This window comes from Mercurialis annua, linkage group LG1-X (genome assembly GCF_937616625.2).
Source record: "Mercurialis annua linkage group LG1-X, ddMerAnnu1.2, whole genome shotgun sequence".
NCBI lineage: Eukaryota > Viridiplantae > Streptophyta > Magnoliopsida > Malpighiales > Euphorbiaceae > Mercurialis > Mercurialis annua.
The window spans coordinates 55,078,260-55,094,620 of record NC_065570.1 but is presented as its reverse complement, the minus strand read 5'-3'; the positions used below and the strand labels follow the sequence as shown (position 1 = coordinate 55,094,620).

At 27.5% G+C, this 16,361-nt stretch overlaps 1 protein-coding gene across 4 annotated transcripts; it reads right to left on the bottom strand.

The window, feature by feature from the left end:
- Window positions 1-14,574: 14,574 nt before the first annotated feature.
- LOC126661524 (uncharacterized) lies at window positions 14,575-16,335 on the bottom strand. Of its 4 annotated transcripts, none has more exons than XM_056104034.1 (4): window positions 16,116-16,335; window positions 15,643-15,711; window positions 15,302-15,517; window positions 14,575-14,752 (listed from the first exon to the last, which is right to left on the bottom strand). In XM_056104034.1, exons 1-3 carry the CDS (start codon window positions 16,272-16,274, stop codon window positions 15,323-15,325), a joined length of 423 nt encoding a protein of 140 aa, XP_055960009.1. In that variant the 5' UTR covers window positions 16,275-16,335; the 3' UTR covers window positions 14,575-14,752; window positions 15,302-15,322. The 4 variants fall into 4 exon arrangements, with proteins under 4 accessions (XP_055960009.1, XP_050211339.1, XP_050211345.1 ...); XM_050355382.2 differs by having other exon boundaries at window positions 14,575-14,720; window positions 16,116-16,334; XM_050355388.2 differs by lacking the exon at window positions 14,575-14,752 and adding an exon at window positions 14,865-15,159.
- Window positions 16,336-16,361: the final 26 nt, after the last annotated feature.

Genomic DNA, 16,361 nt, shown 5'->3' with positions numbered 1-16,361 from the left:
TCTTCTCTGCCTTCCGTTGGCGGTCTTACTATGATTTCCAACCTGTTTATGCACTCCCTTACATCTCCATCAATTTTCCCAGTTTTAGAAACACATGTGATTCTTAAAAAGAAGTGACAGTCGTCAACTTTTTTGGACAAAATCTTCATCATCTCTTAAAAGTTGATTCCGTTTTGATACCAAATATAAGCAATGGAAACGACCATAAAGCACAGAATCAATCAAGAAATCAAATGGGACATGCAAGATGTAACAAATTGAAAATGACAACGGTTATTAAACCGTTTTTTCATAGTGAACGGTAATCAAATGTTTTTTTCTTTTTAATAATTGTTTCCAGCCACATTATGGTATGATTATTGGCGAAACCCGGCAGTTAAGGTATGTATTTAGTTCTATTTTTATTTTATTTTTTCAATTGCATAAAAACCATTTTTAAATGTCTTATTAATGCAGTTTGGTTTGTTTGTTAGTATAAATTTATGGGCAATTGACAACTTTTGATTTTAAAAAGGTTTTAAACAACTCTAAATTACTAACTTATTATTTTTTTTCCATTATGATCATGTTTTTGCCATAACCGCATGCGCATTTGTCTCTTCTATATCTATTATTACCATATTAGCATTGCTCCTTCATTGACACGAAGTCAAAGAGTCTCAGTCAGATATGGTTGTTGTTTTTTAATTGTGAGTTGAGATTTGTGGGCTTTTAATTTTTTATTTTATTAAATGAAATGTTTCATATAAAAATTCCTGCAATTTTGAAGAAAACTTCCCACGGTGTATATTTGATGATGATGATTGCGGCAGTATTTTTCTTCTTTTAAATCCATACTATTTGTGTATGATTTCAACTATCAAATATTGAAGAGAAATTCTTAATCACTCTTGGCTTTCAACTTCTCAAAACCCATTTATTGATTTGTATTTTTTAGTTTGGTCTGAAAAAAAAATGACAATTTCGTTTGCAATACCTCTGCAATTTGGAAAGTTCGGGTCTGCTATTGAATTTGAAAATTTAAGGTTTGTATCTTTTACATAAATATTTTTTATAGTATCTTATGAAATTTTTGGATTTATGAATATTTCAAAATCATAAAAATAAACTTGAAAACGTTGTCTATAAAATCTTTCATCCGCAATTCCCCTTTATGGGTGTATCAAATCAGTCTAAATGCTACAAAGACTATAAATTTATAAACTGCAAATGTTAATATTTTTTTTTGTTTGTGTTTTTTGTTTTTTTTGGACATATACTTCTAAAAGAGGGGCCTCCCAAGCACTCCTTACTCTCTGTCGTTAATTGGTGGAACTTCTCTACTATCAGGTAAGTTTAAATTCGAATTTGTTATATTATTTATTAATTTAAATGATCAGGTATCAGCTGGTGTGTCTTGTTCTAAATGATTCCGACATTTCAATTATGCGTTCCACAAAATTAAGGTAATATTTATATTATTTTTGTCGTTACTAACAGTAAGCAATTTTTATTTTTATGTTTTATCATTCTATATTGCTACCGTTCGTTTGACAAATTATCCACATATGGATACTTTAATTTGTTAAACGAATGTGTATTTGGATGGCTCAATGAGTAGCCGCTAAGTCCATTTTTATTTTCTTCGCCTAAGACTGGTTATCATCTTCATGAGATGACCTTTCTTTTTATATATTTATATATTGTTATCTCTGGCAAAAAAAAAAAAAAAAAAAAGTAATTAAGCCTCCAAAATATTACCAACATTTTCTTTCTTCTACTACCTTTACTTCAATGCTTAACTAGGTTATATTTAGACCAAATTACTCTAAAACTCTCCATATATATTATAATGGCTTAAGGTCTAAAAAACTACCGACCTTTTAAATTTTTTTCAATTGTACCCTCACCTTGTAATTTCTTTAATAGCACCCTATTTCGTAATTTTGGCTTTCAATAGCAGCCTGACCTTGTAAAACAATCAATTTTACCCTATTTTGTATTTTTAACTTTCAATAGCACCATAAATCATCAAATTAAACTCATCTATCGAGGACTTATTTGAATTTTTTTTAAGTTAAAGAACTTGTTTAAAAGTGTCCAAGTAAAAAAAAAATATGATTTCACCTTTAAATTTAGTTTTTTTTGAAAAATTTCATCCTTATAGTAGCCAAATCATCTAATTTTTTTAATTTAGAGTGCTATTGAAAGTCAAAAATACAAAATAGGGTGCTATTGAAAAAATTACAAGGTGAGGGTGCTATTGAAAAGAATTTGAAAGGTCGGTAGTTTTTCAGACCTTAAGCCTATTATAATTCATAATTTTTTTTTAAATCAAACGATTTAATCCCTCATTCTTGTTTTCGTCTACGATTTAATCATTCCGTCCATTTTTGGTGTTAGTCAACCGAATCAAAGGATTGAATCAAAAAAATATTAGTTTTAGAAAAACGATGTGGTCCACCATTTTTAATTTTGTCTACGATTTCGTCCCTCAAATTTAAAATTAATTTATCCCTAAATCCTTTGCCTTGGTTGACTAATACCAAAAACAGATAAATGATTAAATTGTCGACAGAATCAAAAGTGAGGGATCAAATCGTTTAATTTTTAAAAAAGAGAGATCAAAGTGTAAATTATAACAAATGTGAAGGGTTTTAAAGTAATTACTACTCCCTCCGTCCCAAGTGGTATGTTTTTATACAATTAATCATTTTGCATAGATTTACTAGATTTTTTAATACTTGTATTTGTCCTAAACTGTCTATCAATTTGAGACGGAGGGAGTATTATATTTATATCTATTTTTTTATTACAGTAAAATAAGTATATACCGTTAATAAATTAAACTATATTTTCATATAAAACAACTAACCATAACGGTCAAATAGATATATGTGCATTAGAAAATTAAAGAAACAATTGATTTCCGATAAAATTTAATGACATTTATCTGAAAATGATAGAGAAAAAAGAAAGAAATATTGTTCGAATTAAAAAAATATCAGAATATTTTATGTGACTGCTACGTCAATATTTTTGTAAAAGTAAATTTTTGCTAAATATAGGATACTTTATTCTTACTCACTTGAAAATCAAATATTTTTTAATTATGAATTGAAATATATATTATCGTATTGAAAAGGAAAAAATTCAGATATCATCGATAAAAATTTCTAAAAATTAGAACCGTTGATTCAAAATCGAAATCACTTTATTACAATTCTAAAAGAAGAATGATTCTCGTTCGGCTCAAATTGAATTCTAAAATTTATCGGTTCCAGTTTGTTTCGACTTGTTCGATTCAAGATCTGAACCCGCTATGCCACGACTGATCTAAAGTAAAATAATATAGTTAAAAACATGCTCGTATGGTGATATTCACATAAGAAAATGTAGATATTACATGATCAGAATACTTATAGAATATATCAATACATTCAAGAGGTACAATAATAGAACATCAGTAAAATAACAAAAAATCATATCTAATTTCTTCAATCGCATTGACGGAGCTCTTTGAATGTGCAACTCGGCGATCCGTCCGCTCCACTCGAAGGTTATTTTAAACCACAAATCGACTCTTTGGTCTTTGAATGAGTCCGATTGAGAGAATATTAGAAATAAAATTTCTACTGATAGCACTTCAGATCTACGTTCCGTAGATAATTCCATCAAGGAAATAGCAAAACCCATAAAGGGTAAGAGCCAGAACTCCACTAAGGAAGACAAAACATCCATAAAGAAAGAAAGAAAAAACCAACAGATCTCAGATCTGTGATTATTGACGTAAAATAAACTAAATACGAGATTTAAAGAGAAAACGAGAAGGTAGGGAGGTGATTTTGAACCAAACAATGGCCAAAATCACCTCCCTCTTGTTGCGGCTAGGGTTTCTGGAAAAAAAAAAAAAAAAAAGAGACATTCTTATAGAATATTTGATCAAGTTGTATTTTTATTTCTCTATTAATAAAATTTTCATTATTCTCAAAAAAAAAAAAAGAATACTTATAGAATAGAGTCATTCTTCCCCAAAAATCTTAATCTCCACTTTTTGTAGAGTAATTACTAATTCATACAGGGAGAGCTCGAATAAGTCAATATTTGTAGAATCAAAAATTGACCCTATGGATGGTCAAGATCATTCATTTAGGTGGGGATTTAGTCAATGTCAATTCATAAATCGTACGGATAGAGACAGTGAAATTCTACAAGAGGAAAGGATCAAAATTAATTACCTACCATTTTTGTTTTTCAAAAAGTTAGCTGAGAAAAATATATACTGAATAAATAAACAACAAAAATCTACTGCATTTAAAAATGCGAATATACAGTGTTGGGTTAATTAACTGTAAGGCCATCTCTAATACATGTCACTTGTTTTAAAACAAGTAAATAAACAGCAAAAATCTACTGCATTGAAAAATCGAATATACAGTGTTGGGTTAATTAACTGTAAGGCCATCTCCAATACATGTCACTTGTTTTAAAACAAGTGACATTTCATCTCCAATGTATCACTTGTTTAAATACAAGTGACACCAAAATCTCCCCTCTCATCAAATTAGATGATTTACTATTTGAAGTCACCTATTTACTATTCATTATTTTATTATTTAGTAAAAATTCAATTCAATACTTTTAATTTATTTTTTATTTAATTCAATACATTTATAATTAAAGATTTAAATATATATGAATATATATAAATATTATTTATTTATAATATTATAAAATAATTTTACACATAAAAATATTTAAATATTATGATCATTTACTTTTCATAAATTATTAAAATTAACATAAAATTATTATATAAATAATTTAACGGGACAATAATTTAAAAATATTATTATATTAATAATTTAACGAGACAAAAACACAAATTAAAGATAAAAATGCTCATATCGAACTTCGAAATGCCTTAATAGAGCATTTGTGGAGTCGACATTGTAATTGTAATGATTGAATTATGTAATCGCTTATTTATAGTTTTTTGATTGTGTTAATTTCAATAAATTAATGTAATTTTTTTTAAGTCATTTTAATAAAAATTAAAATATAAATATTTATAATATAAATTATTTAATTATTTTTCATTTTATAAAATATAATTATTATATATATATTATTTGAACTAATATGTAACAAAAATAAATTTATAGGTGTTATTGATAAAAGTGTATAAATATTATAGTAAAAAAATGATTAAAATATTAAAAATGAAAAGGAATATTTTTTTTAGTGTAGAAAAAAGTGATTGTGGTTGGAGTAGATTTAGTGATAAATCACCTAATTAATATTAAGTGATGGCTTGTGATTGGAGATGCCTTAAAAAACTCAAACTCACTCACCTTCTGCAATTTTTGCTCACTCCTCTCTAAAAAATGTCTTTTTTCATCTTTTACAGGGTGGGAGAAAATAATTTTTCCGGTTAGCCGAAAAATCATCTTCTCTCCAGCCATATTACTAATTATTATAGATCTACTTGTTTTCGTTCAATAAGCTTTAATTTAAAGTCTAGTTTTTGATTTGGATCTTGTTGGTTTTCTTGTTGAAATAAAGTTTAAGGTCTTTTATACCTCCTTTATTTAGATTTCTTAGATCTCACAAAAAAAATTAGTGTTTGTTTGTGCTTTAATTTTAAAGTTTTATAGATCTAAGAAATTAAAAGGGATGGATCTATCTCTTTAGAGTTTAAATGAAGATCGAATATCGAAAAATTGTAGGTTTCAACAGATCAAGCGGTGTAAATGGCAAATCGAAAAAGGAAAATATTAAAACACCTTCTCAACGGAATTATTATGTTAAAATTTGGGGATTTATGTCTAAAATTTTCTTGTTGTTTTCCGATTATTTTTTACTTGCATCTTTATTGTTATCTGTTATTTTATATTTTAATTTTAAAAGATCATAAATAAGTCTTTTGTTGTATGACTTTCATTTTTTGTAAGTTAAATCTTCATAATAGACTCCATCGTTTGAAAAAACAAACAAACTAACTGTAACATGAGACGTGGCTACTTATTGTCCCTTGATTTAAATTGCAATTGTAGTTTATCAATCGAACAGTCAGCTTGCAAGTTGCAAAAATAGCAGTAGGAATGAGCAGTCCATGAGTACTATTTGTAAACTGATCCTTCATATTATAGTTTTAAAAACGCTTAATACTTTAAAAAAAGCTCTGACTTTTTAATTCCTTGTCAATCCTACTCTAATATTAAAAAGTAGTCAATCTTATTTTATTTCGTATTTTTTCATTTTAATTATATCCCAATTTTTAATTTTTTACTTTAAGGATGGAATCATTTAATTAACTAAGTTTTAAGGATAAAATCATATTCTTTTTCATTCTGTGTCTGCCACTTACCACTACAAAATGCATATTCTAGCAAAATTAGATGGCAACTCCCACTAATTAGCCCCATGGTTGCCAAAATTTAAAGCGAACTGCAGTTTATATAATTGCCGCGCTTTCAATTAACACTTGGATAAAAGATAATTATAACTATATGATTTATATTTTTTTTCTAATTTTAGATTAATTTAAACTTAAACATAAGATGGGGGATTGAGTACATCTAAATTAAATATATAATTAAAATTTTCAAATATTTAATAAATCATTTAATAAATAAATATATGAATATAGCGTAAAGTCAAGAATTGTAGTATTAATCTCTATATTTAATCAATTAAACACTTTCCGTATCCTTTCAACAATATCATAACATGTCATAGCACCAAAATGCATAATATCTGCATCTATTTCAAGAACACTATATGCACTTTTTGGCTAACGTAATTATACTCTAAAAAATAAACAACCTTAAGTTTAATTTGTGGTCCTAAATAGTCACTTATTGATTACTATTAGAACTTGTTTAATTATATATTGTTTTTTCTTAATAAAAATAAAGTAAATTATATATTGTTTCTAAAATTCTCAAAAAAAATTCTCACAAATTAACAATGTTTATACCAAAATAGTCTTTGTCATCGCTAGACAAATGGATGGTGATGAAAGCATTGGCATTAAACATTAATAATCTAAGTCAAAGTAGTCTATAATTGGCTCCTGTATGAGATTATATTTTTAAAACATTAAATGGCTCGAATATACCAATATACTTTATCATATAAATTGTCAACTTCTGTATGTATATTTCTTTTTTTTGGAAATGACTTCTGTATGTATATTAAACAATGTGTTCCAATAGAAATATTCACCCGTATATACCTAGTTAAGGATGAGATTCTCCGTCATTCATAGTGACAACAAGATTCCCTCTCCAATTAAAATATATGTTCTTTGAAAATCAAAATTAGAATTATGTTTTGAGAGTGCATTGTGAAGTACTATTATAGTACATCATAATGTTAATTAATTAATTTATTGAAGAATATAACGGTTAAATTTTATCTAATAATTGATTTTTTAAAATATAAAATTAATAAAATTATTGTTTCTAATTAATTTGTTTGGGTTGATTGGTTATTCAATAATTGTAATATTAATTTTTTTAGTTTGAGCACTTAAGTTTTTTTGAAAAAAGATGATTTCATTTATAGATAGAAAAATCGACTACAAGAGTCTGAACACTAGCCATAAAAACTAGATTAGAAATTACAAGATGTAAAGCTATTTGACAGTTTAAAATGTGATTAATTTTTGACATAAAAAGAAATACTACATACCATTTTTTATGAAAGTGTGTAGGGATGTGGAGATTATGATTAAAGGAGAGCTCTAGGTTAGAGGAGAGTTTAGCACTGGATTAGATCATCCCTTTTTGAAGCAACTTTAGTGGTGGATAAAGAGTTGATTTATGAAATGTGATTGCTACCGAATTAAATGTTTTACTGATACAAAAATATTTATCCATGAAATTCAAATGAATAACCTATTTTTCTTATTGTGCTTATATTAACAAAATTGGTAAACATATATATATGCCAATAGCAATCATGTAGATGCATTATTGGTGTGTAACTTAGCTGCTCATAATTAATTGTTGGACATATAATTAGATTAGTGAGTTGTTTAATGAAGTGATAAGCATGATTCAGATGTGGATTAATCACGGTTTTTGGATTCGGAGTGACAAAGAAGAATGATTCATCGAAAGGGGTAATGCCAATCCACCAACCGGCAAATCAGTGAAACCAGACTGTAGCATATGCAAAATTCTGAAATAATACATTTTAGGACTAATTGCATGCATTACTATATTGCTTTGTTTTTCTGCTTGTCTTTTATTGACTCGTACTTCGGTATTTGTTTCTTCCATACAATTTTCTCAAGGTGATTAATTAATAGGTCATTTTAATTATGCTATTACCCACGACTATAAAAGTTTATAAAAAAATTCTCTATTTTTGCTATTATAACTTTATTTAATATAGTAATTAATTTTCATTTTCTTACATAAAAAATGCTAAGAATAATATAGATGTATCACATTTCACACACTCGATATTAATCATAATAGCCACATAATATGTGTATATATGGTGAAAAATTTAACTAGGAGTATTATTTCTCATTGAGAAACACCTTCTAATTGACCAAGCCTTCTAACAATAAAATAATCACAATACCAAATACTTCCTACATCATAGTATACAAGATATTAAACTAAAAGTTCTAGCCATATACTTAAGGCTTATCCCCTTAAAAACCCCTCACCTTTTACCCCCAATTCGTTTGCACCCTCACCTTGCAAAACCACCAAATATACCCAAATTACGACCTTTCACTTTCAATTGCACCCTCAAGCATTAAATTGATCTCTTTTCACTTGAAAAAATAGGTTTATTTTTATTTTAAATAAAATATTAAGTCCTATTTTAAAATATATGCTAAAATTTAAAGTATTGATTTGAACATTTTTCAAGTGAAAAGATGTCAATTTAATGCTTGAGGGTGCAATTGACAGTGAAAGGTCGTAATTTGGGTATATTTGGTGGTTTTACAACGTGAGGGTGCAAACGAATTGGAGATAAAAGGTGGGGGTATTTTAAGGGGATAAGCCTATACTTAATAAATATTATTATAAAGGCCTAATCACTCAAAAACCCCTCACCTTTAAACTTTTTTTCAATTCCACCCTGACGTTGAAAATTTGTCAATTTTACCCACTTTTGAATTTTCCATTTTCAATTGTACCCCAATATTTTAATTTTTGTTAATTTTTTTACTTAAATGATGAAATCATTCAATTAATTAAGTCAAAACATGAAATTAATTTTTTTTTTTATTCAAAAAAGTACAAATAAGTCCTTTATTTTTTAAAACTAACTAAAAATCATAATCCAATTAACATTAATTTAAATTCTTAGTTAATTTAACTAAATTTAAATAAATTTTAGAAATATACAATCAATATATGCGAGACATGGAGAATGTTTTAAACAAATTTCCAAACGCAAAAGACGTTAATTTAATTTTTCAGGGTACAATTGAAACACAAAAATGCAAAATAGCGTAAAATTGACAAATTTTCAACGTCAGGGTATGATTGAAAAGGGGCTAAAAGGTCGGTTTTTTTTTTAAGACATTAGGCCTATTATAAACATAAAAAAAATAAAAAAATGATAACAATTCGTTCTAATGTTCAAAATTTTAAACAACAAAATTAGTTAGAAATTTGACGAGACAATAAATACAAATAATATTAAAATATACTAATATTCTGTTTAAACATCTTAGTTCCAATAGTCACGTAGCATGAATATTTAAAGATAATAAAATTTTCACAAGAAAATGAATGTTGATTTCGTACTCCACTGATGTTTACACCACAATTTTGGTGTTGGCCGGAGTAAGAATCCGGCTAATTTTTTCAAACAGATTTTATAGTTTCTTTTTAGAATAAATATAACGTTTTATTACAGCAGTAAAATTGCATTGCAATTTCAAACATATGACTTGTATGTGAATACATTAACAGGCAAATAAGTAATCAACTATTGCATCTCTTTGCACGAATGAGATAAGAATTCCAAATGATAGCAATTTCAAATCGAAAAATTGCCAATTGTTGATCAAGTATCACAATATCTTTTGCAAACAACTGACATAGACTCATTGATCGTCAATTGAGCGTTAGATTCAAATTGCACTTTACCAAAACAACAATTTGTAGCTATGACGGCTTCAATCTGAATAGTTCAACTCGATTATTGAAAAAATAAACGGATTTCACAATTAAATAATCACATTAAATCAATGAGAATTGCAATCCTAACAATTATTCGTGGGGTTCCATCTCTCTTGGAAGGCAGTACTCTATGTGACTTTTTTTTATATATAACAGAAACAGTTTTTTAATTAAGAATTGCAGAGCATGCTTGCTACAGCAGTATTGTTATATAATTAATTATTTTCTATTTTAATTATTTTTCTTTGCCATAATTAATTATCTCTGAACTCTCAATTTGCAGGAATGAAAACGATTAATACCATATTAAGTAGTTTTATATATCTGACCAATACAGTAGAACATTGACAAGCAAAATTTTTTATAATCATAAAAACTATAACAATGAAATATAATTTATTCGTTCCTGCAAGTACTTCTAAATTGACTTTTGATATATTTATCAATATGCAAAATATTTATTATGTTTCTTATTAATTGGATGACAAGTACAATTATATATCTAATTTCACCTATTTGGCCGACCCGAACGAGAAAATTTAATGTCTTTGTCACTGTTTGTCATTCATTAAAGTGATTATTTGGAAGTATATTAAGTTAATATATAATGTTGAAGACTTGGAGCACTAGCTAAAGCTATTTTCCAAATAATTAAAAAGCAGATTAAGCTAATAATAAGCTTAATTAATTTTATCAAATGCTAACACTAACAACAACAACTGGTTCATTATGATTATGACATTTTTCATCTGTTTCATTTATAATTTGTTTAGGTACTTGTTATTCAGTTTTGACATATATAAGAAGGTTTTAACGGTGTTTCTCATCATTGATTTCTTCCTTTATTTTTGATATTTTTTCAGTAATAGCCGTCCAACTCAAAAAGTTACTTTAAACATATAAACATATAAATATCTTACCACATATTAAAACTAAGGCTTAAGAGTTTATAATTTTCTTATCTTTTAGACTTTTACAAATTCAACCAGAACTTGTAATATCAATAATTTAACCTAATTTTAAAGGTTAACAGTAATATCGTATTTTTACTATATTCAATTATGAATTAGGAAATTATGTTTGAATTATTTATTATAGCATGTCACACATCCTCTCCATCAAGTAATTGTGTACTCGTCCTTTTCCGGGGTAATTAATTGATCTTGTAGGAATTCAGACTATCGTTTTTTTTTCATTTGATGTTCCAATTTTTATTTTTTAGTCACTAAATTTAAATTTTATTTTAACGAGAGATCTTTCCAACCAAAAATACTTATGTGGCGGCCAATATTTATTTATTTAAAAACCTGTCACATATGTATAATTCGATCTAAAACTATCATCCAAAATAAAATTATGCATATATGACAATTAAGGTAAAACTAGCAAACCTCGGTTGGCATGTGTCAAAAATATGGCTGTAAGCATGTACTTTGGCCGGAAAAAAATTATTTGAAATATTAAACTTCAGTAATCAAAAAAATATATAATTTAGTCACAAAAAAAACGATAGTTTGGATACCCACAAGATATATTCTAAGAGAATAAATGTCGTACCAACTGAATAATTTTTAAAATTGGGCTGCAACTGCTATCAATTTTTATAATATGCTAAAAATTGACGATATTTAAAGTTAGACTAGATATATAAAAACTCGTCAAGATTTGAATTTTTATATTCATTTAAACCTTAAATAAAAGTGAGATATAATTGTAAAATATTTTGTATCCATGCCAATGTTAGCAAGCATGTCATGTATAACTAAAACATAAGCCAAACCCCACTTATAGCATTGGGAATTTAGGGCCATAGATAGATTAAAATTAAACGACTCGTGTAATTATGTTCTTTCAATGCATACGTACATATAACCCTTTAGTTTTATTTGCTAAGTACAATTATAAATCACCAGAATAAATTGATCTTAGATTAGTGAATTTAATTCCATCTAACACTAAAGGTTTCTTCAAGTACAGCAATGTCTGATATTCTTCCACGTGGATCGTTAATTTCAAGCTATCCTGTCCCTTTTTTAGCATACTAAATCTAGTTTTGTGTATGTCACTAGGGTTTGAATTAAAGTAGGATTAGCAATAATAATTAATAATAAGCTAGTGTTAATAAGTTAAAATTTGAAGGCTAATGATGTCACTACTTTCAGATCTATCACTCAACAAGGAGAGACATATAATTTATGTAATTAGTTAATTAGTGACGAAACTGAAAAAGGTGATGATAGTTACATGTATCTATAATTGTCTTGTTAATTATTAGAATAGAATCAAGTAATATTTTATGTTTTAATATTTATTATTAGAAGCATCTTTAGGGAAGCTTTTAATGGGTTAATTAGATGGTGACATTATTGTTAAAAAGGATGCAAATTGCAAAAGGGTTAAGCTTATTGGAGCCTAAAGAGAATACTTGTCCTCTTGCCTTTTATTTTTGGAAGTGATTGAAATAATAATTAGTTTCTTTGTTCACATTCTAAAGAGTTGTTGTATGAGTCAAGATAGATCACTATAGAATGGTATAGACCAAATTTTAATTACTAAACTAGCTAGCTAATTATTGAAAGTCTAGTAGGCAACACCATGTCAAATTCATTTGGTTCATCTTTATTTTAACTATATTTTTCCTTTTCTAACCAATTTTTAATATTTTTTTTTAAATTGGAGCTTAAAGAGTTGTATGAGCTACATAATGAAAATTGTTCATTGCTTATATTTACCATAATGATAAACGCTCATCTAACCAAATGAATGTGGCGATGTAAAAATTCAAACTTAAAACTTCCACAACTTTCAAAGAATGAGAAAAACGCTCATCTAACCATAACAGTGATAAATGCTCATCTAACCAAATGAATGTGGCGATGTAGAAACTCAAACTCAAAACTTTCACAATTTTCAAAAAATGAGAATACCAATCACGTTGGTTTTTGATTTGTTAAAAAAAGTATGGTGTTTTAGAATTCCACTCTAAAATTTATTTTACTTCTGAACAAATTTTAAAGTAAAATCCATTTATAATTGTCTGTTTTATATCCTAATAATTAAATATAAGAGATGTATTTCATTTGAAAATAATTCTGATTGAACTAATTTTTTTAATTTTGCAGATATATCCTTTTATGATTTTATATTCATCATTAATCTCCTTTAAATATCAAGAACATATATTGCCATTACTAAAATAGTAAAATAGCTCCTCACACTCCAAAATTTATTCAAATGTTTTGTCAATTTACTATAATTCAAACCAAGTATAAGCAATTCTGTATAATTTAAAAACAATCTAATATACTCTAAAATCAATCAAACAAAAATATTTAAAATTTCTAAATAATTCTTTTGAATTATCGAAGTTCATTTATACACACCCTCGGTTTCAGAACATAATACATTTACTTTTTCTTTTTTTTATCCTTGAGCTTATATATTGCTATTACAATTTATTCAAGTTATCTGATTACATGTGGGTTATCACCGTAATTTGCAGAAGCCATATGTGACAAGCCATAGATAAATGCCCTGAGGCATAATTAGTCACTTGAAATTAGAAAACGAGGGGTTGTAACTTTCTTCCACATTGGTATAACTAGGAGTGCGCAAAAATCAAAACGAACCAATAATTAGTTTGGTTTGGGTTGTCTTGCCATTATAAAGAATATGATTTTTATTTTCAGTACGGTTTTAGAAGTATAAAAATTACTGTACAATAAAATTTTGGTACAAAAACTGAAAACTTCAATCAACCCGTGCTTAAGATATATTAAATTGGCTTAATTCCTTAAAAAACCCCCACCTTGTACTTTTTTTTCGTTTATACCCTGATCTTGTAAAAACACCATTTGTACCCAATTTTGGGTTTTTATGTTTCATCTCTACCCAAAAGCATTAAATTGTACTTTTTTCATTTGGAAAAGAGTTTAAAACATACTTTTTTCTATTTTAAAATATACAAATAAATCCTTAAACTTAAAAAATAATCAAATATATCCAAATAATTAATTAATTTTTTTAATTTGATAAAATAATAAAAATTATAAAAAAGTATTATTATTTTTAATTTTTTTTGTCGGAAATATTTTTTAAAAAGTTGAAAAAATTAAAAAAATTCGAAATATTTTTTTAAAAAATTAAAAAAAAATTATTATTATTTTTAATTTTTTGAAAAAGATGGTATTTTTGTACTATTAATAACATTAATATCTAATTCGTATATAAGTTAAAAAAGAAGGATTGTTTTAAACTTTTTTTCAAATGAAAAGAGTACAATTTAATGCTTTTGGGTAGAGATGAAACATAAAAACTCAAAATTGGGTACAAATGGTGTTTTTACAAGGTCAGGGTATAAACGAAAAAAAAATGCAAGGTGGGGGTTTTTTAAGAAATTAAGCCTATTAAATTTTGAAACTTTAGTCTGGTGTTGAAAAAAAGTTGAAATTTAAGCTTGATTTGGTTTGAACCGAATTCACACCCCTAGGTATAACTGTATAAAGCCTCATGCGCCGAGACAATTCTTTGCAGTACAAATCAAATTTTTTTGGACAGTTTAGATGATTCTAATTCCACCTGAAAATCAATTCTCATATTCAGTATAATCCCTGAAATTACAGTTAAAAGAACATTAACACTGTTGAAATAAAATGAAACTGGAATGGGATCTTTAAATGGAATAAGTAGATTCATTGAATGCAAGAAACTGTAAGTATTCAATACCGAAACAAAAATGCTGTATTTCTATAAAAATAGGTTATATATATTTAGTTTCAGAGTTTCATAGGCATTTACAGAAACAGAAACAAAGGGGCAAAACGTATGACTCGAGAAATTTCCGTGCAACGTAGATAATAGCATCTTGGAACTGTATCAACTAGTAAGTTCAGTAAAGTTCAATTCATAGGCATGTCCAGTATTCGTCTTAAATAGCAATATGACTCATGTTTTGATAAAAAAAAAATCCTAATGGCCGTGTATTGTTGATCTCGACAGGCTTGTTTAACACGCCAGACTCAAATTGCAGCAACTAATTAGTTAATGTTCGTACTAAAAGTACTAAATTGCAGCGACTAATTGTCACTAAGAAGGTGATATTTCAATAAAAGAAATATACATGACGACTAAGACTTGAACCAGATGGATAGTGACTTTACCAGGACCAAAGAAGATTGGAACTACTGGGAATTTTGACTGCGACTAAACGAACCTCCCTTTTGGTTTAGAGAAACATGAATAGCCTTCGCAGCTGCAACAGCAGAGTCTCCACGCTTGACAACTTTCTCAAGCTCTTGAACTCTTTCAGATAGCAACATGACATTTGAATTGGTAGACTGGATCAACTCGTTTGCAGTTTCCAGAGAGGTACATAACTAAAACATCCAAAATTGAAGTAGCACATATACTCGAGTAAACAATATTTCTCCATTCACATTAAGCATTGACATAAGGAGGTTCATTTAAAAAAAATTGAAACTGAAATTAGTGAAGTTGCTACCTTCAGAGTGAGAGCTGTCCAGGAATGATCCGTTCCGGAAAGTGCACTATTCAAGTGGGTGTAGTGTTCCTGGAATAACATAGAAAAGAATTAGTCACCGGCTTTCATCAGGAATGAGCAGATGAATAGATTAAATTATAAAATTTCCAAGTTTCAGAAATGTTTCTGGAAACCGAAACACCGAGGCCTCAACATAGATGCTGATATATCCAATTTCTAGCTGAAATCAGCAGTTGTAGATATTAAAAGTTTACAGCCAATTGCACCATCAATGAATTGTCAATTGAAGATGGATCACTATGCTACGAGTGAAACTAGCTAGCTAATCCAACAAAAAATTATTACTATTAACCATTATCAGCTCTTTAAAACAAAATTTGTTGAATCATATCATCAGGCTATCGGTGATAGAGACGAACAATGATAAAGAAAGAAATAATTAAAACAGAAAAATATAAAATTATGAAAGTTACCTGGAAAAGCTTGGTGAGATCCAAATTGGAATCAATGTTTAAAGAAGAAGAAGAAACTGAATCTTTTTCAAGTGATTCTTGTTGTTGATGGTGTTTCTCATCAAGATCACTTAGTAAATCTCCTATGCACAGCAACGGCCCTCCTGCTACCCCCTTCATCCTTTTCTTTTTTCTTTTCTTTCCTTAACCTTTTTCCTTCGTTTATTACGTTATGCCCTGATTACGAGTAAACGGCACACCGTTTTA

What these genes read in the sequence shown, in the direction of transcription:
- LOC126661524 (XM_056104034.1), bottom strand. Translation starts at nt 16,274, where the DNA reads ATGAAGGGGGTAGCAGGAGGGCCGTTGCTGTGCATAGGAGATTTACTA. An exon ending in ATCTCACCAAGCTTTTCCAG is followed by an intron (nt 15,712 to 16,115) that starts GTAACTTTCATA and finishes ATGTTATTCCAG; the next exon opens with GAACACTACACCCACTTGAA. An exon ending in GGACAGCTCTCACTCTGAAG is followed by an intron (nt 15,518 to 15,642) that starts GTAGCAACTTCA and finishes TGGATGTTTTAG; the next exon opens with TTATGTACCTCTCTGGAAAC.